Here is a 25,735-nt window from a genome sequence, read left to right as displayed (position 1 = left end):
CCATCAACAGTTTCAGAAAGTGAAAAAAAATTGAAATTGAAGAATTGCAGGCCGCTAAAACCGCTAGTTTATAAGATTAAAAGAGAAGATTTTTTTTCTGGTTTCATACTTTATTTTATACTACGGCATGCGTGGAGATAATATCCAAATAACATAAATACCTACGAGTAATAATAAATGGGGGTAAACTTATGCTATTCTCTATTGCCGTGCTTTAGCAGCACGTAGGCAGAAGACAAAAATTATATCCCCTGACAAGGAAATTAATAACATCTCCTGGCAAAAGCAGAAATTTCTCCCGGTTATCATTAAGCGGACTCATTCTGTAGTATAAAATGACAGCGGATCTTCTGTACGCCAATGCTCGAAGAATTGAAAAAAATGGGGGAGAAGCACTGGGTGAAGATATTATTTCGTCCTTTCCACTGGAAGAAAAATGTCTCTTTCCCATGCAAGCCGTGCTGTACGTAAATATCTCCTGAGTATTTTGGTCGTGCTGTAAGGTTTTCATCTGTCTATAAATTCGTTTGAATGGTTCAACTTGAATAACGTTGCAGGTGGAATGCGGTGCGCAGTGTTCGCAGGGAGGGCGTACTCGGCGTGTCTTGGACGACGCAAGTAGACTCACTCTCACCGTGAAGAAGGAGGCTTCAGGTCAGTAGTTTGCTGTCACATGAGATAGTAATAACGTGCAGATATCTGATGATGACGAGATGCGAGATGATAAACGACTAAAACACCGGGAGGTAACGACGATCTTTGCATCGTTCGAGTCCATGCAGGACTGAGGTGCATCGATAATGCAGTCATATTTATATTAAAATACCCACCAACTCAATGTCATGAATATCAAAAGTTTAATTATTTACCCACTTTATAAATTTACTGTAACAGTAGTTTGCTGTCACATGGGATAGTAATAGCATGCAGATATCTCATGATAACGAGATGCGAGATCTGGCCGAGGCAGATCAAAATAAGTGGCCAACTCGTCTTCCCGCGGGTGTCGTACGAGGCGACTAAGGGAATATAACGGAGAACGGGCAGCTGCGTCCTCTGTGTAACTACTACATCGACTGCCATGTTGTGATTATAAGATAACGCTTCCGTTGAGAGAGGCCTTTAGTCCAGCATTTGACTGTTATAGGCTATATATTGATTGATGATATAGTATTAAGAGTGTCTGACCTAAATCCATTTTTTACATATACAAGATAATTTTGAAAGGAAGATTAGGGCCCGACCTAAAATAATCCTTAACAAAATTTCCTAATGGCAATAGAAAAGTAAAAAATATTCATATTTTTCATGTAGGTAAAATATCTAAATATGAAAAGGACGTGAAGTTATTCTCACTAGATGGCGCTCTTTCATTTCATACAAATTGTGGTTAATTCCACGTGCTCCAATAGAAAGACAATATCTCACTGGGCACTCAGTTCAACATAAATTTTAAGATATAAAAACTACTACTATTACAATTTTGTTTATCGCATAAGTCTATTTTTCTATTATTTCAGACTCTTCAATCGTTGCATCGAAGAGTGTCAAGAAGTCATCGGATCTTCTACCTGATTTGCATACATACCGCGCCTCGCGCAGTAAAACCCGAAGCTCCGTCAAGGTAGGAGTTCTAAACTGCTCATAAAGTTATGCTCAGTATAGTCGATGCGCTATATACCAAAGGCATGGCTAGTTTTTATGGAAAGAAATCAGATACAATTGACTCCTGCCAGTTTATTATGTACGCGTTGCGTAGCGTAAGTAAGATGCACGTGTCGGTCTTTTATCTTCAATAGTGTTGTCATAAGTAAACAGGAAAAATAAAATAAGTACCCTTCTTTTGTTTCAATAATTTTTACAGGGTGTGATTCCTTATGTGTATGTTCACAAAAATATATCTAAATTTAAGAGAAAATGTGACTGCAGTAATTCAAATTATTTTTATCATTAGAAGCAAAAATAAACTTGCAGTGCAATATACTAGACTACATAAAATAAGTAATTTATTTAAAGGAAATTGTATACAATTTTACAATAAATTACCAGTTGATTGATATATTGGAGATGTCTCTGAAAAAGTTCAAAGTTTGTATTAAACATAAGCTTATAGAAAAGTCCTATTATAGTATTAAGGACTACGTCAACGATAAGAATGCTTGGGTGTAAATTATTGTTCTAACCAGGTTGCTTCTTTAATTATTTTTTAAAGGACAATGTGAGATAGTGATAAAAAAAATAACAACCGGCTAAGTTTGTTGTGGGCTTCTTCTTAGATCAGGGCATGGATTTGGAACCCTCGCAGCTTTAGTTTTAAGTTGACGAATTTATTTATCGCCATCAACACACTCTGCGAGCTATGTGCCTATTTGAATAAAGAAATATTTGACTTTGACTTTGACTATGAAATATACTTATGTACCCTTCACCAGTATTTCGTAATTCGGTTACACGTTGTATATTTTAAAGAGCGGTAGCCAGCCCTAGTTACTACGACTCATAAACCGCGCGTAAGCAGGTAGCAAATTGTAGTATCTGGCGTTAGTGATTTATTTTTGTAGCACTTATATTTTTACTGACGTTTATTACATATATAATATTTATTACATATTTATATATTACTATATTTACACGATCCATACGATAACGGCCGTACTCAGCCAAGTGTGACATTATTTGAAAGGGCTTTATTTTTACCTAACACATAGCTTTCTCCATCACTGCTTAACTATTCTGACGTTACGCCACGTTTATTAATTAGGGGGAAAGATGTGTCATTATAATTTGCTAATTCTAAGCTTTTTTGGTGTCACAAAATAGTGTTGTACACACTTGTTTCAAGATATTGTTTACCAATGTTAGAAGGCGGTTGTTTCAGACGCGGCGAGGGTACTCCCTGCACTGTTGGCTACCGGAAGACGAACCTACGCCGATAAGGTAATTATTTTATTAAATACGCACACACATACACGCAGCAATAGATCGAAGAAAAGTTGTAATATGATAAAAATGATGCTACGAATGACAAAGATACAGAAAATATTATAGATAATATTACAAGCGCTTTACGGCAATAATTTTGTATGTCATGTCGGGAGCAAAGCAAAATAAATAAATAATCATGATATGAACCTATTACCTCCTCCCGCAATGAGAAGGGTTTAGGCCGGTGCCCACCACGCTGGCCCAGTGTGGGTTGGTGGACTTAACATGCCTTTGATAACATTATGGAGATCTCTCAGGCATGCAGGTTTCCTCACAATGTCTTCCTTCAGCCTTAAAGCTAGTGATGGTTTTATTACTGAAAACGCACATAACTCAGAAATTTAGAGTTGCGTGCTGGGTTTCGAACTTGGCGCTTCGAAAGTGAAACCGTCACCGCTTTTATATGAGCTCATCACCTTATACCAACCCAAATAAAACTGGATATACCATAACTAACCCGTATTTTCAGAGCACGTAACGGCCTTGCAGTGGAGGGCAGTGCTATCGTGCCACATCAAAAACCGAGAGTGCCTTCTATGAGTGAACGAGACCTTACCCGTGGACCCCTTTCCAGACACCTCCGACATCTCTTCTAGATTATATCATACCCTTATTCTAAGTTTGCCTTAGGAAGTGATAGATTGAGATGTAAATTCTGTTGTACACGAATCTCTAAACTGAACTTAGTAGATAACTGATGTTTATTTCTGGTAAGCAGCATAGTTGCAATGCAGTCAGTGGCGTGCACTGGGTTTCTTACCAGGGTATGCATACAGCGGGAAAAATGCATAAAATAGCAAAAATCCTCTTCCTAGACGAGGTATATTTCAATTTAGGGTAAGCAGTGCTTTTGTGCATGTATGAAGTGCACGCCACTGAATGCAGTGTGTCTGAACAATGTGATTGCCGGTGTTATTATAGACAAATGAGGCTTTAATTAACACCTATGCTCATGTTGACGTTTGACGGCCGAGTGGCGCAGTGGGCAGCAACCGTGCTTTCTGAGTCCAAGGCCGTGGGTTCGATTCCCACAACTGGTAAATGTTTGTGTGATGAACATGAATGTTTTTCAGTGTCTGGGTGTTTATCTGTATATTATAAGTATTTATGTATATTATTGATAAAAATATTCAACAGTCATCTTAGTACCCATAACACAAGCTACGTTTACTTTGGGGCTAGATGGCGATGTGTGTATTGTCGTAGTATATTTATTTATGTTGATGAACCCAGGTCGGCAATTTGTAAGGAGAGTTTCATGTATGCCCTGCAAACTGTTTATAACGATGGTTTACCTCTCAGTGGCGTGCACTCGGCTTCTTACCAGGGTATGCCTACAGCGGGTCGGTTGACAAAAATCCTCCTACTATACGAGTTATATATATATATAATGAAAATTAAACACAATTTGCTATCCTACTCCGCTAACAGCAGGAGAATCTGTATGGTGTTAGTTATAATTTCTTCAATCCGTATACTCCACACCACACAGATCCTCAGGAGATGTTGACTTTACAATGAATAATTGTTAAGCCAAATTTCTATCCAAAATCGAGTTATATATATATCCATTTCGAAGTCAAAGTCAAAAATATCTTTATTCAAGTACCTTTATAGGTGGCACTTTTGATGCGAATATGAGAATTACACGGTAGTGAGATGATGGCGATAACCATATTCGTATACTTAAAACTAAAGCTACGGGGGTTCCAAACGCGTCCTGGTCTAAGAAGAAGCCCACAAAAAACTTAGCCGGATGTTTTTTTTTGTTATCACCATCTCACATTGTTATTAAAAATTCGTAAATGGTTAGAGCAATAATTCACACCCAAGCTTTTTTATGGATTACGTAGTCCTTTATACTATAATAGGACTTTTCTGTCAGCTTACATTTAATACAAACTTTGAACTTTTTAAGAGACATCTCCAATGTGGCACAATTTTAGGGAAGGCAGTGCTTTTATGGATGTACAAAGTGCACGCCACTGTTTTCTCTCTAAAAAAATTTTTAAAAAGTAGCTAGCCTAAAAATAAGTGCCTTCCTTTTTACTATGTTTGTTATGGAAAAATATAGCACTATTTTTAGACTTGTGAATTTAGTTCAGTTTACAGGTGTATGGGCTACAGGATCGGCACCCGTGTATTATTAAAGGGCCTCAAATATTTCGACCCATTTATTGTCTGCCATTTTATAATTTTAGCAGAACTGTGACTTTAAATACAATCTGGGGAGTACAAAAATCTACAATTATAGTTGACGCTGTTGTTTCAGAATTGTAATCCTTGTTTTTGGGAAGTAAATGTTTTTCTGTAATTTCATAATAACACTGATTTATGCGATTAATAAATCCCCCTGTATTGTAAAGTCACATGATCTACTGAGTAGATACATAGTGAGTTGACTAAGGCGCCGAACATGGGAAAAAATGGGTGCGGGGCGGAGATCATCCCCCCACTACCCGCGACGCCAGTTGTATGCTGGCTCTTCTTATCTATGCTTGCGCGCCGATACTCACAATGAGTATACAAACCAGTTAATTCGTTGTATACTCATAACATGGTAATATATAGGCATAAAGGTGTGAAACGCCCTTTTATCACCTGTTTTTCCTGCCACTTAAGTTTTATATGTAAATAGAGCACTAATGTAATTATATCAGATGTCTTCTAGACACGCGTGCCCCAACCTAATTATCATCAAGTAATTCCAAGATCAGTAAAATTCAATTTCGTAGTCCTAAACAAGCATTACCAGTAGTACCATCAGTCATCAGTTTTCATAAGGTTTGATAGTGTTCAAGTTGTTATATTATATCAACTCAAGTACCTACCTATATACAATATACCTATGTATAAAATGAGTAGGTAAATACATAGTTAAATTAGTAAGGAAAGTAGTGATTTCAAATAATGTTATGTACCTAAGTACAAAAATGTTAACCAAATATAATATTGTTTTCAATTGTATACTGTATTTTATTTTTACAAAATTCGTTTACTAATTAACTTGATTTTGAAGTTACGAGTACGTAAATACAATAAATTATCAAGTTATTAATATTCCATACAAACACATCTTTGATTTATTTCTTTCACATCTGTTTTATAAATATAACCTAAAATAAACTATGTAAAACTAAATGAAATCTAAAACGTCTTCGAAACCACCGTAGCGAGGCACCTAAGATGCTGGCAGCATTGCCCCTTTGGATGGCCAAACTAATTCGTTGGCCAAGGTAACTGCCCGCTCTTGGATCACCGGTAGACTCGATAATCTTTATTAAACCTTAATAATTAATTCTTTAAAAAGAGCTCGTGCCTCCGGACCACAAGGTCCCAAAGTGTCTACTCCAAAAGGCACGCACAAAAATGGAACTGCTATCCAGATTTTGATATTTACGCCTCTTGGCCTGCTCGGCACTGGTAGCAGCCGCACTATTGACGAGGTGGCCTGGATGTATGATGCAGCTAGGGTATCGACACAAGTTGCATCCCAAACAAGTGACCTTCCCAGCCTCCGAGGAATGAGCGTCATACCATCAGGTCTCTTGCCATCGCTATATATTTCATATATAGTTTTCAAACCTATTATTGAAAAACTTCACCTATAATATGAGAATAGAAGAAAAACAGCAGCTTGCATCTTGGCAAGAAACTAAAATAGGTAAGTACTTATAGTTATTATTTCACCCGTGTATTCCCATTATTTGTTATTGTTAATAGTCTTTTTTTGCAGACCTACACATTAAAGAAGAATAAAAACACAAAAATAGAAGTAGAATACTAAAGGCGATAAAAACGCGTAGTAATTTTAGCGGAATTTAAGAAAGGAATAATACTTATTTTACTACCTACTTGTACTCAGATATTCTATAAGTCTTAAAACTTCTTCGGTATGGCTGCGTAAGAAGAGATGGCCAAAGCCTCCCAACATACCAGACCAGAGAAAATTCAGAATTTATAAATTGTTTGAATATCTCAGACATTGCAATCAGTTAAAACCAGACAAAGCTATGTGTCTGTTAACAGACTTACCCATTCTAACACTAATTTTAGATAAGAAAATTCAAAGTATTATACTTTTATTAAATTTTGTTGCACATCAATTTAAGTGGAAAAATACACAGAAGAAAGGCTTTAGTAGAAACTGTAATACAAGTCGGTTTTATTGTTAAGCGATCTCATACAGACCAATATTGTTAAAGTTTAGTTTGACAAAAAATGGGATAGTGCAAAGCTAAAAACATAAATATCAAATAAAAAAAAAAATAATATAAATAATAAGATCTCAGTCTTAACTTGAAACAAAACAATATCGAGCTATGAATAGGTTATCAAGATCTGTCAAGATCGGATCGGTATGAATTGCTCTAACTCCATAGCTAATTTTGAATTAATTTTAAGATGGTAATAGCATAAAAATACCAGGCTAAGTTTGTTGTGGGCTCTTTATAGACTAAGACTCATTTGGAACCCTCTTAGCTTAAGCTTTAAGTTAACGAATGTGCATGTCATCATCACAATAATGGAAACTTATAGAAAAATAATAGAAAATCATTTCAGTTCTAAAAGGTTAACAAAACAAACGGTACTATGCGCAAATAAGGCCTTATCGCTTGAAGCGATCTCCTCGAGACAACCTTTCGTTGAGGAGTCTTATACGTATGAACGGTTCATAGGTGCCTGCGCCGACATGAATAAATAATTTCTAAGGTAAATACTTGAGAACCTGTTGTTAGCTCGAGATCAGTTACGGGCCTTAAAAACAGCGAATCACAAACCTGAGAACCTATTTGGTTTTCTCTTTTTTCCCTTTCTCGTTCTTTTCATTTCTTATCAGCTTCTTTACCAACTTTTTACCTATAAATAATACTGACATGATTACAAGGAGTACATCTAAATACATTTTCTGGTAAAACGGCAAAGATAACGCTGGAGATCTCAAGTGTTGAGCACCCCCAGTGGCTACTACGTGTTCTATCCAGAAGACTAGTTCATCCCCTGGCTTCTGATTACGGTTGTGGTAGATAAACGATAGTTCCTTAGCCTTTATTTTGTATCTGTAACAATAAAAGGATGTAGAATATTATCCTGTAAGTGCAATGTGAGATAAATCCAGTCATTTTTAGTTTCGAAAAGTCCTTGACTTTTATATATCGAGAGCGTCGATTAAACGCTTCACTTATGAGGCGTGCAATACAATAATAAATAATTATACTACAACAATACACACATCGCCATCTAACTCCAAAGTAAGCGTAGCTTGTTTTATGGGCACGAAGATGACTGCTGGATACTTTTATGAATAATTACATAAATACTTGTAATCTACAGATAAACACCCAGACACTGAAAAACACAAACATTTTCCAGCTGTGGGAATCCTTGGATTCAAAAAGCCGAGTTGCTGCTTGCTGCGCCAACTGGCCGTCGCGCGTCGCAAGATAGTGCTAAACCCCACCCCACTTTTGAAGATAGTCGTAAAAGTCGACCAACCCGCATTGGAGCAGCGTGGTGGGTATATGCTCTCGGCACAGGCCTCTCACAGGAGAGGCCGTGGCTAGTTACCTCCGTCGGGAGGTAACTAGCCACGGCCGAGGCCTTCCTTCAGACCAGAAAGGTAGACTTCACACGCCTTTGAGAACGTTATGGAGAACTCTCATCTAGCCTCCTTTCCTCACGATGATTTCCTTCTCTCAGTTCTCAAGTGATATTTTAATTACTTAAATTTAAAACGCACATAACTCCGTAACTTGGTGCATATCAGAGATCGAACCTAACCTAACCTAACCTCTACGCTATCACAGCTTTAGAGTTGTATGTGAAGTATTTACTCACGTTGGATTACCCAGCATCTTCTGGATAGCAACATAGATGTGGTCAGCCATGTCTTCCGCCAATGTAACTGTTATACCGAAACCCTTGTTGGACACGGAGCGCATATTAACGTGCTGGTCTCCAGCAATCGGTATACCGATGACTGGTACTCCGAAGTGTATGGCTTCTGTCGTCGACAGCTGACCGCCGTGGGTGATGAAAAACTTCAAATTCGGGTGAGCTGGAAGTATAGAATAAATTGAAAACTTTATTTATACCTGTAGTAGGTATATGAATGAAAACCGAAATAATTCTTTACAGGTTTAGAGGGACATTATGTGCTGACTCTGAGACTTATCTGTGAAACCGAAAATCTAATTGTTTTTGAGTAAACCACTGCCATAGTTTGTACTGAAGACAATAGGATACAGCCCTAATCACATGAAAAATTTAAAATCATGTGACTCCTGTAACTTTATTGGGTACCTACGCGTCGCGTAATGTAGGTACTATGCGCGTATGTTCAATAGGGTAGTCATAAGTTAACACTTAGAATGTTTTGATATCGTTTATATGGAAAAATAAATATATTTTATTTTTTATTTTATTCATTAAGGCCCAAACAGTATACTTAATACTTAAAATTAGTACAAAGAAAATAACACATTAAGTAGCCGCTAATAAATCTAACGAATACATTAAAATTGACAGCAAACTTATAACTTAATTATGAAACTTTAGAATATGGGCTCGAGAGAAAAAAACACATATTATTGACAGATAATATAAATAAGGGAAGACCCTTATTAACAATATCCATCAAAGTGGATATTTGAAAACATAAGTAGTACTTTTACGTAGAAGAATTAGAAGAATTTAGAATAAAGATGTTTTTTTAACTGAGCAAGAGTAAGATTAAATAAATCTAAATCCGAGTAATTATTATTATAGCTTTGAGTAGCTCTATAAATATAACTATTTTCCTTTGAAATATGCTTCCTTTGATTTAATATTTTTACAGGGATTTAATATTTTGATTTAATATTTTTTCCTTATGAAGAACTGATGCGTCCTTCAACATTATTTCGTAATTTGATTTCACGTTTTTAATAAAGGTTGATGAAAGTATCACTGGAAAATTTCTTTTTTCTGGCTAGGGGGCTTCTGCCGTGGGTAGTCACCACCCTACCGACAAAGACAAGTCGCTAAGCGATTTAGCGTTCCGGTACGATGTCGAGTGGAAATCGATTTGGAGTATGGGTTAACCAACTTAGACTGCATCATAACTTATAAACAAGTGAGATTGCAGTCAAGGGCTAACTTGTAGTGAAATCAAAAAAAAATCCTGGCACTGTCACGTCTGGTCACGGATGACTTCTAAACCTGAGAGGGAATTCTTAAATTAAAAATTTACAAATAGCTCAAGCTGGGAATCCTCAATTTATTAGACCACAGCGCTCGCCAGGGAGATCGTCAAAAGTTATAACGCAGGAGACGATAAAATTGGGATTCAGTACATGCGAAGGTGCGAACAAAGTACAAATAACTAACCAAGTATAGCCTGTTGTGGTGCCCACTTCACCAATCGCACATTAGCCGGAACTTTATCCATATCTTCCTCGAACTTCCATATTACGGTCTGTTTCAACTTGGCAAACATGTTGAGTAGGGAACTTTGCATGTTGGCCGACATATCTGCACTTTTCCAGTTACTTCCCATACTGAAGTATATTACACCGTACTTTGCTCCGTCCATAACTTTCTGAAGATCCTGAAATGGTTTTATAGATATGTTTGTTTGATATTTTTCTATGAGCACTTATGCTTACGCTATTTATCAAGCAAGTATTGTATGTGCTATATTGCTATTTTATTTTTGCAGGCACATTCTAAGGTATTGAATTTTTTTTTATTTTTAAGTTGTATTTTTTAAGTGACCTGAAATCAATATTAAGTCAATAATTTAATCCTATTCAAAATTGCTAAACTAAAATTTTTTGGTTTGTCTTCCTCAAATTAACTAACAACAAGCTAACATTATAGGTTTATCGCGATGATCAACCCTTAAATATTCCAGGGTGTTTACTCGGAAACATGTGTTTGGGCGTCCCAAAAATTCAATTCACATTCTTATACCGATTATTCATCCCAAGTACAGACGCATACACGTTTCCAAGTAGGAACCCAAAGGCGCACTTAAGAGTGAATTAGCAGAATGACCATCCATTTGTTTTTTTGTGCTTACCTGTGACAAGGGGCTAACATTACTATCGATATGGTATCCCGCGACATATTTAGCACTCTGTGGCAGTCTAAAGGGAGTTCCAATAGATGGATGGGAGTTTACCAACATGAAAGAACCATTGTACACTGCTTCATCGTAAGAAGGCATTGTTAGCCCTTTTACAGCAGCAATGCTTGTAAATACTTCATTGTACAGTGTTTTCTCCCACGGCTTAATTATGACACTGAAAATATTAATAATATGTAGGTACGGTTAAATTTAGGAAATTTAAATATCACTTGATTTAAACGTTAAAAACATCTTGAGGAAACCTGCATACCTCAGAGTTCTCGACAATGTTCTCAACGGCGCGTGAAGTCTACCAATCCTTACATGGCCAGCATCACAGTGGCGTGCATAGAGGGTATGCACAGGGTATGCAGATGATATAAAATAGTCAAAGTAATACAGTACGAGTTATAAAAACTTAAGATTTGGCGTATTATTACTCTTACAATGCGTATTCTTAAGGTGTATATAACTCGTACTGGAGATTTTTATCATTTTATATAATCTGCATACCCTGTGCATACCCTCTATGCACGCCATTGCCAGCATGGTAGACTATGGCCAGTGGCGTGCATATAGGGTACAGTGCACAGGGTATGCAGATGATATAAAATGATGAAAATCTCTAGTTCGTGTTAAAAATACTTGTGGGTAGGCTTTTTATAACACTTACAATGCCTATCCTTAAGTTTTTTATGATTTGTACTGGTGATTTTCTTAACCTAAACCCTAAACCCTTCTCATTGTGAGAGGACACCCGTGCCCTTTAGTGGGCTGATAAATGTGTTGATGACGATGATGATGATGACATTATTAATGGGCACTATAAAATCCTCCATTGTGATATTAGTTTTTTTCTCAATTTCTTTGAGAGCTATACTTTCGATACAGTTTGAATAAAAATTGATTGTTTATTATTTACTAGCGTACCCACTCGCTAGATTTTGCTTTATTTTATTTAAACAATAAACTTACATCATTAAATTTTTAATTTAAGTCTCATAATATATTAAATCGTTTATTTTAGTTATTAAAATGTAAATTGTTGATATTGGAAAAGAGCAACTGCTGAGTTTCTTGCCGGCTTCTTCACGGTAAAATCTGCCTTCCGAACCGGTGGTAGAGTCAATACACACAGACAGACTTGACGTTTTAAAAGTGCTTATATTAGTGCCTACTTGAAATAAATGAATTTTGAATTTCTCTCCGTATTCATTCTCTTCTATTCTCTTCTCGAACAGGTGAAGATCTACACCCATGTACACCCAACAATAGAATATCATCACAGTAAATAAAAGCTGTATTTGACAGTTCAAAAATAGGAGTGCTCCGATCGTCACAAAACTTTACAGGATTACTCGCCAGGTCAATCCGGAGATTCCCTGAAAGTTTCATTGAAATCGGTCCAGCCGTTTCGGAGCCTATACGGAACATAACCACACACTTTCTTTTTTATATAGGTATATATAGATAGATACACCGATTTCTCAAATTTTTGTTAGTTGAATTTTCTAATTAATTACGAATATAAAATAGATCCCATTATGATTCAAGGACTACGAAATGCGCGTGGGTGTAAAATTTGTGTATAAAAATCTAGTAAAAAATTCCTCTTAAAATATACGACATTTTTAACTCTTAATGTTTTTGGGAACGAGAAGTAGGTACCTATGTTAAAATTGACAGTTAATATAAATTACGCGGACACGTTTTTTAGGTATGTTATGTTTGTAATAACCTAATATGTTATGTTATGTTATGTTATGTTTGTTGAAGGAACCTATGATGGCAATGGCAATCTCTTGACAGTTACTCGTACGTGAACGAACGTAATTAATTTCCGCAGTCAATTTACTCTTAATATAAAGTCTTCAAATCATAGAATGAAGTTTGTAGAGCTATCCGAGCATTTGCTAGTAAGTAGTAAATCAAATGAAGATTTTGGCTTAGATCGGTTATTAACTTCGGATGTACATACAGGATATCTACTTTAGTTGTGTATTTTTATTTATGTTACGCGTACAAAAAATGAGCGCTGTTACACGTACTTACCTCATTATAATCATCTTTTTGATCATTGTATATATCTCGACGACCCGCTCCCAAAACCCTAGAGGCGGTCTACTGACGGAAAAAATGTCTACGTTAAAAGCAGGGTTCGGTACTTCATCGATGAGTTTAAGGACTTGCCAGTGGGCTTCAGTGGACGCAAACCAGATCAGCGGACATTGGAATACGGGGGCTATGCTGAAATAAACAAAACAAAAAAATGATTCAAATTTTTTTTACGTGGGCCACCAACGTGAGTTTCTGAATAAAATGCTAACAGGTTAGCCCGCTATCTTTTCAGACTACATCATCACTTATAATTAGGCGGTAATGTAGGGCTAACTTGAAAAGGAATAAAAAAAACATTGTGCCTTTGAATGGCAAAACTAATTGGCCAATAATAGTAGCGCTGAGCCTGTCGGATCCCAACCAAATTCCCGGAACGACTAGATAAACCATAGTTGAAATGACAAACTTATGTTTTAAATATTTATAGCAATAGCATGGTACGAGGTATTATATACAACGTGTAAATGAAAACCGAAATAATACATTACAGGATTTAGACGAACATTATGTACTGTCTCTTATCTGTGAAACCGGAAAACTATGTATACCACTGCCATCGTTTTTATTGGAAGAAATCAGATATAGCCCCTAACATCACGTGCTAAATTGAAAATGAGTGTCTCCTGTAATTTTATTAGGTACGCTTCGCGTAGCGTAGGTGCCATGCACGTGTCGGCCTTTTATGTCCAATAGGGTTGTCACAAGTAAACACTATGTTATGAAATAGTTTGTATGGAAAAATAATTAAATGCTTCTTTTGATTTAATATTTTTACAGGATGATTCTTTATCAATTATGCACACTTCAAAATTATTTCTCAATTAGATTACACGTTGTATACTATATATACAAGCAGTGATAGCCTAGTCGTAAGGGCTTCAACAACCACCCTTTTCTAAAGGACCAAATTCGATACCATCTCTAACTTTTAGCAGTTATGTGCGTTTTTATTGCAAATATCACTTGCATTAATACCAACGGATAATATCGTGAGGAAAAACCGCATGCTTAACAGTTCTCCATGATATTTTCAATCGTGTGAAGTCTATAAATCCGGACTATATCTGTCATCTGCTGGACTCTGGCCTCTCCCAATGAGGTTTGCCCACGTTAAGCTGACAGGTCGGTGATAGCAGTACGTAGATAATAGTAGTACTGAGAAAGCTGCTGCCCGATTTCCGTTATACTCCCTAAGTAGCCTCATAAGACAGCCCGCCGGTAGAGGAGGGGTGCTGGCAACTGTATTCTGATCTGCCTTTCATCACACGGAACTGACGGTCGTGATGGTGGTACCACTAACCCAGCAATGACATCAGCGAAGAACCACTCAACGACAGCTGCGTCAAACTTCTGCAAGGGATCCCTAAGGAATTGTACCAGTTCGTCGGCTTCAAAGATACTTCGGTGTATGTTGTACGTAAAGTACATAAAAAATACCGAGTCGCCGAAGTTCCCTTTACCGACGAGGTTTTTTAGTTTGAAGGATTCATCTGTAACATAAAAATAAAAAAAAAATATACTCTTTATTTGCAAACTGAGCCGTAATAGCCCAGTGGGTAGGAGCTCGCTTCACCTCGAGGGGGGAGAATTCCAGCACGCACCTCTAACTTTTCTAAGTTGTGTGCGTTGTAAGTAATTAATATATCACTTGCTTCAACGGTGAAGGAAAACATCGTGCGAAAACCTGCATGCTTGAGAGTACTCTATAATGTTCTCAAAGGTGTTTGGAGTCCACCAATACGCACTGGGCCAGCGTGGTGGACTACCCTCAACCCCTTCTCATTGTGGGAGGAGACCCGTGCCCTGTAGCAAGCTGGTAATTTGTTGATATGACCATGTGCAGACTACATGTTAAAAAAAGCTAGAAGATAAAAAAAATATACCGACAGAAGGAGTATACAAACGCCGCCTTATCGCTTAGTAGCGAACTCTGCCATGCAACCTTAGGATAAGGAAAACATGAGGATAACAGACTGCAGGTTATGCATAATTTAAAAAAAACATACGAATAACTACATACTGATACTTGAACAAGATTATACAAATAAAATAATACATAATATAATTAATGAATATATTCATTAATTAAAAAAAAAACTCCACCCTATTCCTCTGGAAAGGTTATTAACATAGTGGTATTCGATACAACCACTTTAACGAACTTTAACGATACGAACTTTTTAAAGAGCCAGAGGTGGTCAAAACCGTTAAACTGTAAAGGATGCAATCACTAAAAGGCATGGGAACTCTAAAGAGGTAGTTGGAGGGAAACTTGGAGGGGCGTAGAGACCGATGACGACCTAGGGTTCGGTGGAGTGATGAAGTTGAGAAGGAAAGGTTTTAGGAGTTCGGAGTTAGAAGGAAGCTGCTTCCGACCTCTGAAGTCTGAAGTCTGACTGCTATAGAGCTTTGATGACGATGATGCCACGTCATGAACAATTTTAAATTTTTTTAACCATTCAAACGAGCCCTTGACTGCAATACCACCTGATGGTTAGTGATGATGCAGTCACATGATGCGGCTACAGCAGTTGTATTGAACAATTCCCCTCATTGGTTTCTATCCGATATTGTACTGGAAAGCTAAATCTACGAACGATAGCTAGTAACTTGGCACGGCTGAATTTCCCAGCAGGGCTAGCACGGGCGGGAGATAAAAATTATATCCCCCGATTATATCCCCTGGCAAGGGATATAATTAACATGCCCACCTGCTAAATCAGTGGAACATGGAATAGGAGAAGTTTACCCCCGTTTATTAATACACATAATATGTGCCAGTGCTCCGACAGTTGATAAAGCTGTGGGAGAAGATACATTTATATCCTTTCCCCGGGGATATAATTGTGTCCTGCCCATGCTAGCCATGCTGGTAAGATAAAATTTGGAATATACAGTGGACCCGCGGTAGTCCGGCCCCTGTCTAATCCGGCGCCCCCTGTAATTCGACATGGTCTATTATTTATTATTGAATACGTATTCGCTAAGCATGATTGAACAAGTTACAACTTGTACGCACCATCACTATTGTGGTCGGATTACAAGGTACTCTTTTGTAAAAAAATCCGGACTATAGGGGGTCTTAGGCAGTACTCTATAATCCGACGAATTCGATAGTTCGATACTGCCCTGCAAAATGTTTGTCGGACTACCGGGCGTCCACTAAATATCAATTACCAAATCACCTTTTTCAAATCCACTTTTCTTTGTGTTGTTGGCTTGTACTTTGTATGATATAATAATTGATATATATATATATATATATTTATTTTTAATTTGTTAACTGCTCTGCTCTTGTGTACAACCTAACCCTTAAGTCTGTGTTTTTTTTTCCTTTCCTTGATTGGGTTGCCTGGCAGAGATCGATTTTTAGCGATATGGCCGCCCATTGTACCTGTGTTTTATTGTGTTGTTTTTTGTTTATAATTTAATCTCTGTTAGGTGTACAATAAAGTGTATTTTCATTTTTCATTTCTGTTCATTTCATTTCACCTCCGGTGACCGGGGAGGTGAAATTTATATACCAATAACAATTTAGCTCTTATCACTGCGCTAGGAAGGTTGCCATTTCCTTTCATCATCATCATCATCATCATCATCATCATCATCAGCCATTATGCATCCACTGCTGGACATAGGCCTCTTTTGAGCATCGCAAACTCTCTCTACTCCCAGTCTTCATATAATGGGTAACTGCCACTTCCTCCGAAAGTCTATTCTCAAATTTGCGATTTGTGGTAGCGGCCATCTTGGATTTGAAATTTATCGTAAATTCAAGTATTCTACTACTTATTTAGGCCCTTTCTACTAGGTAGGTCCTTTCATTTCATACCCATAGTTGGGATTTGAAATCTGCAATCCGCCATTTTGTTGCGGTCACCATATTAGCCCATTTTTTCAAACATAGCTAAAAACACTCAAGACTAATTCACCTTATTCACCAAAATCGGTTCATCCATTCGGGAGTTACGATGCCACAGTCAGACACACAAAGAGACACGTCAAACTTATAACACCCCGTCGTTTTTGCGTCGGGTGTTAAAAATAATTTACCTTTATCCATAGAAGCCTTCATCTTTTTCCCTGGCTCCTCAAGACTTATTTCGGTCAGATTCTCCGCTGGTTTTTCTCGGGGGAAGCCAGTTACGTGGACAACCTGACACCATAAAGAAACGATTGACAGGGTTAGCTGGGTTGTAATGATGTACTGAAATCCATTATCTAATCGTATATGGTTTGTAATGCGGTTTGAATTAATGAACAAGACAAGAACAACTAATTCAATTATTCTTCTTTATTAATAATAATTTAAAAAACAATTTTTTTATTTTTATTTATACTCTTTATTTGTACACCACTCAGAAAAACGAGAAAAAAAAGGACAAACACATGAAGAATGAAGCAGGATACAAAAGGAAAACTCAAAAGAAAAACGAATAGGCGGGGTACACTATTTAGAACATACATACGAATATCTACATAAACAATGTTATGAAGATGTCCAGCATTCTACTGGAATGTACCCTTACGTGGCTAAAGCCTGATTTCACCCATGAAACTATACGTGATCAAGTGAGCTGCATGTTAAACTTGGGTTTCGAAGCGAACGGTCAAATCAGCCATAATTCCCGTACAAAAAAATCAGCATCGATCTAAAAACTGTAGCCTTAGTACCAGATTTGCTTGTTCGCCATCGTTTTCGAGTATGGAAATAGTTGAACATCAGAGTAAAATGGATCTTATTGCCATTATGTTAAAGTTCTTTAATTCGGGCTTTTGACAGAACACTTGTTCGTAGTCTTCGATGTCAGTTTATTAATACGGTCTTAATAAGTCCATTACCATATATTTAGTTTACCATAACCGATACCAAAACCAATACCAAAACCATTTCGACGGCCGATTGGCGCAGTTTGCAGCGACCCTGCTTTCTGAGCCCAAGGCCGTGGGTTCGATTCCCACTACTGGAAAATGTTTGTGTGATGAGCATGAATGTTTTCAGTGTCTGGGTGTTTATACGTATATTCTAAGTATTTATGTATATTATTCATAAAACTATTCATCAGTCATCTTAGTACCCATAACACAAGCTACGCTTACTTTGGGGCTAGAAGGCGATGTGTGTATTGTCGTAGTATATTTATTAAAAAAAAAAAAAAAATTATTTGTTATTATTTTTAATGAGCAAGGCCAACTACTTACTCTCATTAAAAAGTAAAAACAATAAAAAAAATATAAAAAGAATTACATTAGTTGTAAAAAAACAAAAACACATTTAGGTACACCGAGTTCTCACAAAGCTCCAGACACTCGCGTATGGCCTTCGTCCATTCAGACAACTTTGATCGCAGACAGTGCCATAGTTCATGATTCGTTAATCTTTTTTTAATTCCTGCAAAACATTATCATTTTCTGGCCGGCTTCTAGCAATCGGTTAGCAACGCCATGCCCCAGTATGCTATGGCTCTTTGAATACATCGGGAAGAACACTAGGATCCTTAACGCTTCACTGGACGACACCAGCAACGCTATGGCTGCGAAAGCGATGATCTTTTTCGCCATCTGTAAAGATTTATACTAAGGTTTAAAAATTATGGCGCCATCAAAATTGTAATATAATAAGGATAGTTCGTTAACTTTGAACGCAGCCAAGCACATGCCAAAAGCCAGGCGTCGGCTACTTGAAATATTCGGCAAGTACTATACATACGTACATCCTTATTTTTATACAGGGTTAAATAAAAAATACCAGAAAGCTCTTGGCTTCTAATTACATTAGAACATTAGAACTAACAACTTTTGTTCTACGATTTTTTTTAACTCGATAGTTCAGATTCAGATAATATAGATGACTAATCTATAGCATTTAGATTTCCGTTGTAGTATTATCGTTATTCGTATGAAAAATAGTACAATTTCTTAAAATAAAAAAGGTTTTTTAATGTAAACTTAAATGTTTTTTTTTTTAATGAAAAATGAAAATTCGGTAATGCTTGGCAGATGTGGAGTTGTGATTTTTTTTTTTATTAATTATTTTAAAGTAAATAAAACTATTTTATAAGTAAAGGAAACTATTTTATAAGCATTGAAGAATACTCTATCACAGGAATTTCCAGTATAAATTGAGTGTTTGTTATTTATATCACAGATAAGTCGCCGAGTGCTAATAATTGTACGTGATAGATTCTAATGCTGATCTGTAAAGTACTACACACGTAAGACACGATTGTCGCCATTACTCTTAATTTGCTATGAATTAACTTTAACTTGCTATTAATAAATACAACTTTTATTGGCTACGATTATTACAATTAAAGCGGTGATAGCCTAGTAGGTAAGGCTTCCCTTAAGACCCGGTAGACTACGGCCTGAAACTCTTCTCATCCTGAAATGAGATCTGTACCCTCTGTATAATCTTTTATTAAAATAACATAAAACAAAACAAGAGAACAGCAACAGACACAAAAAAGTTACAGACCGAGTCAGGTAAAAAGATGTCTGTAGATCTTCCGCGTGTGCAAAGAGCAAGAAACTATAATATTTCTTCTTCTTTTTACATTCCAATAAAGACATGGCGCCAACCTATAAACCTTACTACTGGTGGTCTGTGTCTACGCCCGCGTTTATTGCGGTTTTATACAAAATCTTGAGAGCACTGTCGTTTTTCCCGTGGATGACTTACGAGTATCATCAGTACTTGAAAGTCACCCATGGGACTGACAGTACGACAGTACGGAGCGTACGCCACATATTGAATTTTATAGGCAATCGGTATTTTACATATTTTTTGGTTTAGCTTTTTCATTGGTAAAAAAATGGTAAAAATCGGTCCAGTGGATTTGGAGCCTATTGTGTAAGGTACAAAAAACCTTTCATCTTTATAATATTAAGTATTGAAGTATAGATTATGGAATTAAAAATTATAGGCAAGGTGTCAGACGTTAGCGTTCTTCGCAAGTGTGTACACACTCCGTAGGTATCTATTATATAATATAATCTAATAACTATTTTGTTGTTTTCATATTATGAGTTGAGGATATTACAAAGTTAATTTAATATTCACACTATTAATGACCGTAGCTTTGCTCGAGTGTAAAAGGAAACAACGCAGTTTTAAGAAATAGCTGCTGTTGTTCAACTCCTTTGATCTCGTGATAAATGCCGACATCGTTTCAGCTCTTCTTAGGTCAGTATGATTCCTTAACCCACCTCGTTCTCACCTCACCTTCCTACTTCTATTCTGTCTCTGACATATCCTTACTCTGTGGTAAAACTATACTTGCAATGAAAGCTAATTGTGGTAAAAAGCAGGTCAGACCAGAAAAATACAGAAGAATTAATTATAAATTCCATATTGTCCGTGCCGGGGATAGAACCTAAAACCGCAGCGTTCACCGCGTCGCGTCGCCAGGAACGTCGTCATAAAAAAACGGCACGACTATAAAGGAGGAAAGACTGAAAAAATTATCAATGCAATTAATAATTTCTTCCATCTTTCATACAGATCTTCACACTGTCCACACAGGATCCATACATATCACACAGTCCTTGAATTCCTTTGCGTGAGTTTCTCTTCCACACCGGGGCATCCATAGATGTTGACATTTGCACTATTGCTAAGATCAGGTCGAAACATTGTTAATTTTTCCTGTTACAAAACCCGCTACGTATAGGTATAACGGCAGTAGTTAAACGGGACTATACTGTTAAACTTTAGTTATTATTTGTCGTTTATGACTCACTTACCTTTAAAATTTAACCTATATAAATGTCTTAGTAGGACTATTTTACAATAATATTTTTATGCACTTTGTAATCACACAAACATCCATTCCCGTGTCCCGTCACAGTCTGAACACGGAACGATTCAGTACAGTCATACCTAGACATATAAGTACCTAGGTGATATATTTATAGCATGGTCCAATCATCCGCAAAATAACCTAACCAAATACTATCCATTCCTTACAACAGTAGGTAGGTACCTAAAGAAATATTGATAACTAGCGTACCCTCGCGACTTCGTCCGCGTATGAGTCAACCTTTAAAAATAGTCTTGTGTTGTCGCGGACTGTTTTTTAGAACTTTAAAGGAACAATTCCGACGTTTATTACGACTTGAATTTAAGCAGGAGGTCTCGGGTTCGTTTCCAGGCCAGGGCAATTTGGGAATTCATAATTTATGAATTTTCTCTGGTCTGGTCTGGTGGAAGACTTTGGCCGGGCCGGCTAGTTACCACCCTAACGACAAAGACGTGCCGCGAAGCGATTTAGTGCTCCGGTGCGATTTCACGTAGAAACGGATTAGGGGTACTCCCTAACAGATTAACACGCTACCATACCTGCCTCATCACTTACCACCAGGTTTGCAGTCAAGGGCTAATTTGTATTCGAATAAAAAAAAAACCGATATACTTCCGTTGTTTTGGCGTAACGTTTACTGTTTACACATCGCACGCATCGGAATCTCTCAAAAAGGATATATTTTGCAGTTTTTGCTACATTTCTCATTGATAATCGTAGCGTGGTCGTGGTAACTTTTGGTCATAGCGTGAGGATATGTTATTATGATGATTATATATCTTTATAGGCTTATGCCTGTAATGTAGGTAGTTTAATAATTAGCCCGCACTTCATTATTTTGTTCTACCAATAAACCATTCTGCGATAGTCCGTCGTTTTATTAAGTACACTACGATGCTGATACTACCAACACAAGAAACCAATTTTAAACAGCAGTTCCTGAGCGCATTTATCCAAACAAATTCAAAAACTTGAATTATATCAAATTCAAATTAAAATTTAAAAATGTTTTATTCATGTAGACCTTATAACAGGCACTTATGAAACTTTCATACATTTAACATGTTACACTAATGTTAGTGATGGTGATAACGGCATTCCTTAACTTAAAACTAAAGCTAGGAGGGTTCCAAGTAAATGATTGTATAATAATGTTTGGCTTAACAGAAGCACTACATATTTGTTGACAGCAGTGTGTTAGCAACGTTGACCCAAGGCAGTAAATGGATGGGTGCCCGTCTTTGGAAATTTGAAAGATAATTTGGTATCCATCAGTCCCAGCTCCCAAATAATAGTAAGTAATCGTTAAAGGAAGAATCGCATTGTTACTTTATTCTTATGCTAAAGGTTAACCGAAAAAAACTATTTTTTTATCTTTGGATGATGATGAAACAGACGGATTGCCGGATGTATGGAGACCTTTGTACTTGATTTCCAGTACCTGCCTCGACCTATGAGTAATTTCCAATCGAATAAGGAAAACCTTGTTATTCCCCTCGAGCAGTGGCGTGTACTTCATACATGCATTGCCTACCCTAAAATTGACATATAACTCGTATAGGGGGACAATGTTTGCCGTTTTATGCGTTTTTCTTGCTGTATACCCTGGTATAAAACCCATCGCACGCCATTGCCCTCATGTTTGGAGTAGCCTAGACGTTAGTAATGAGTTTTGGCTATGTTTATATAAGTGTTTTGACGGCCTTCATGATCGCAGGCGAAGGGGTGAGTGCTGCGGTTTACGATTAGGTGCCTTTCTGAGTTTTCTCCGGTTTGGACTGGTGGGAGGCTTCGGCTGCGGTTAGTTACCACCCTACGACGCAGACGTGCCGCTAAGCGATTTAGCTTTCCGGTACGATGTCGCATATAAACCGATTAGAGGTATTGGCTTAAAGTTATGAAAATATTGTTTATATCATAAGACAGTTAAAAAAATAAACTACGACAATTGACAACGATAAAATTATCGTATTCGCTCAGATTTCAATATTTAAATTACCTTGGGTTTCATTTATTATTTTCTCGCCTCCGCTCTTATTATTTAGTCGAAAATAATAGAAATTATTCACAGCTTCGATCTAGGTACCCACGTATTTACAAAGACTTAATAATTAAATATCAAATCATTGCTCATTAAAGCAACAACTTCAAAAGATGATTTTGAGAAATGTTTGAACCACAACTATGATTCTTACTAGAAGTTTCCAGTGCAAGGTTTTTTTCACGAAATAAATTAATAAGTTACTTTCATATTTTTAAGCTTATATTAAAAGAAAAGCGCCATCTATGTCAAGAATTGTAAATCAGCAATTCGCGAAGCAAGTAGTTCCCAGAAAGTCTACAAGATGGAGCGTGCATCCTTGCAACATTTCAAATTGGTCTTGATTGGTGAAAGAGTTTCGGTAGGCACTGAAAGATGGCGCGTAAATAAAATAAATCATTAAGGTCTCATTTTAATTTAATCTATAGTAGAACGAAGACGGTTTGTTTTCACCTTATTTATTATAATGTGGATTTTTGTAGATATACTAATATTTTTTTGAATGTAATTGCAATTTGACCAACTGTCCGTCTGTCCGTATGTCAAAGTCCGTATGCCCTTTTACTAATTTCTGATTTAAGCACAGAAACAAGAAAGTCATCAATTTTATTTAAATCTGGGTTAATATCAGAAAGCACTATTTAAAAACAAAAAAGTACTTTTATTATATAAATTAAACAGATAAATTTTACGATTTTACAATATAATAAGTTAAATAAACAGTGTCTTTGTCTTCTGATATTGTGTTTGTCTGCGTGAAGACTTCGGCCGGGCTAGTTACCACTCTCCCGACAAAGATGTGCCGCTAAGCGTTACACCGTGCTAGTACAGTGCCGCTTAGAAACCGGTGAGATTGCAGTTAAATGCTAACTTTTAGTTAAATAATTGAAAATGGCGAATGATTAATAAATGCTCAGCGTTTGTCAAAAAAAAAATTATGTTAATAAATTAAAAAATACCCAGCTGTTAAACTATTTTTTTGCTTCTATCGGAAACGATTACGACATAGTTAATTTATGTAAATAACTCACTTAAAAGGTAACATATTATTGTTTATTAACCGTGAATAAACATCGTTAAAATAATTATGACTGTAATTCTAAGTGTGAAGGGCTTTTCCTTCGAGGCAAAGAGGATATACGTATGTAACAATGTAGGGTTTTATTGCTTGCCATGATTTCTTGTGTGGGTTATTTTTTTTTAATTTATTCCTCTATAAGTTAGCTGTGACTGCAATCTCACCTTGTATCGGCAACGGGCTTACCTGTTAGGGCTGGTACCTACCTTTGGTGGACTACGTCGTAAATCCTTCTCATTCTGAAAGAAGACCCGCGGGTTACTAAAGGTTATGATAAAACGTGTAGGAAAGTATACGTCAAACGGGGTAAACTTCTCCTTTTCCGGGTTGCCGTGCTTTGGCTGGTGGAGAAGAAATTGTACCCCTTGTCAGTGGATACATTTTTAATCACCTGCCTATTCCATGCTAGCGATGATCGAATTTCTAGGCTAAAAACCAAATATCTTATGCACGTATCCAGGAAATGAACTCAAGACGTTTAAACGAGGTTATTATGAATGCAAAACTGCAGTTTTTATCGTCGGAGATATTTATGACAGTTTGTCGAGATAAGAAATGTCATAACCACATACAGTACATAGGTATTTGGCCTTATTTGCATATCTCTATCATTTATATCAGTAGAGACAGCTTGCATACAAAGTAGTACTGTGTTTAAAGAATAATAATATTATTTTGTAACAGCGACATCGCATACTGTTTCTATCTGCCTCTTTGCTCTAATGTCGAGCTAAAAGGTTCTGGGTTCGATTCCCGGGTAGGAAATTAGCGCTGACCTTGAAGATCGTGCCTTCAAGACCGTCATTTCTTGCTATTTTTACGCCTGTTTAATATGTGAATATTAGTGTTTTTTGTAGTTACATGAAAAGTACCTACTTATTTCAAAATGATAGAGATACTAAAACATAACTATTCGAATGCTTGTTTATAAACAAATGACAACGAAAATAGATAATAATATACACTTTGACGTTATTTGTGTGAGAGAAAAAAACAGGAAGATACTTAGTATCTCTGTCCTGTTCTCTCGCACTTGAATACCGTCAAAGTTATCCACAGACTGACAGATATGTAGGGACAGGTCTTCTTTCCAAAGTCATGTAAATTTAGGCAATATTCAATCTCGAAAGGTTACGATGCACCAGAAGAAGGGTAATTTTGTTACCAACGTAAATAAATGTGATCTGTCGCCACTTTTGTTAGTGGTACCAACTGTGTCTTTTGAAAAATCTCCAGATAGATATACTCACGTCGATAACAATATTTTTTTTTTTTTTTTTTTCAAAGTATTATTTATTTATTTGTTTAAGTAATAATACATATAGATGGAAATAATAATTACAAACTAAAATTAATATTTATAATAAATATAAGCCGTCTAACTGTTCACTTATGGGCATGGTACCCAAAATGCTGGCGCTATTACCCCTTTGTATAGCTAGACTTAGCCGTTGGGCTAAATAAGCGCCAGCTCTTGGGTCACCAGACGTAAGGACCAATTTTTGTGATACTATGTAACAATTATTGTTAAATTCATATTATAATTGAATTACCTAAACTGACCTTTTTTATTTAAATTTTTCAGGCTATACTTATCTTTT

At 36.6% G+C, this 25,735-nt stretch overlaps 2 protein-coding genes across 3 annotated transcripts in view; one reads left to right on the top strand and one right to left on the bottom strand.

Annotated features, from left to right (window-relative positions):
* LOC120633985 overlaps positions 1 to 3,591 on the top strand; it is an 84,928-nt gene extending 81,337 nt beyond the window's left edge. Inside the window, exons 9-12 of the mRNA XM_039904423.1 lie at positions 558 to 654; positions 1,521 to 1,624; positions 2,879 to 2,937; positions 3,455 to 3,591. Coding sequence (XP_039760357.1) covers positions 558 to 654; positions 1,521 to 1,624; positions 2,879 to 2,937; positions 3,455 to 3,581 — 387 coding nt within the window. The 3' untranslated portion in view covers positions 3,582 to 3,591. The remainder of the gene's footprint in view (positions 1 to 557; positions 655 to 1,520; positions 1,625 to 2,878; positions 2,938 to 3,454) is intronic.
* Positions 3,592 to 7,050: 3,459 nt separating this feature from the next.
* Positions 7,051 to 24,354, bottom strand: LOC120633741 (UDP-glucosyltransferase 2-like). 2 transcript variants are annotated; one of them, XM_039904071.1, is made up of 9 exons: positions 24,341 to 24,354; positions 18,627 to 18,775; positions 17,267 to 17,373; positions 14,514 to 14,703; positions 13,148 to 13,342; positions 11,048 to 11,270; positions 10,354 to 10,573; positions 8,824 to 9,043; positions 7,051 to 8,045 (listed from the first exon to the last, which is right to left on the bottom strand). In XM_039904071.1, the coding sequence occupies exons 2-9, from the start codon at positions 18,773 to 18,775 to the stop codon at positions 7,775 to 7,777; spliced, it is 1,575 nt and encodes a 524-aa protein (XP_039760005.1). In that variant the 5' UTR covers positions 24,341 to 24,354; the 3' UTR covers positions 7,051 to 7,774. The 2 variants fall into 2 exon arrangements, with proteins under 2 accessions (XP_039760005.1, XP_039760004.1); XM_039904070.1 differs by lacking the exon at positions 24,341 to 24,354 and adding an exon at positions 20,960 to 21,067.
* Positions 24,355 to 25,735: the final 1,381 nt, after the last annotated feature.

This window comes from Pararge aegeria, chromosome 22 (assembly GCF_905163445.1).
Source record: "Pararge aegeria chromosome 22, ilParAegt1.1, whole genome shotgun sequence".
NCBI classification, from domain to species: Eukaryota; Metazoa; Arthropoda; class Insecta; order Lepidoptera; family Nymphalidae; genus Pararge; species Pararge aegeria.
Note: the sequence above shows the minus strand (reverse complement) of the source record. Positions and strands in the feature narration are given on the sequence as shown.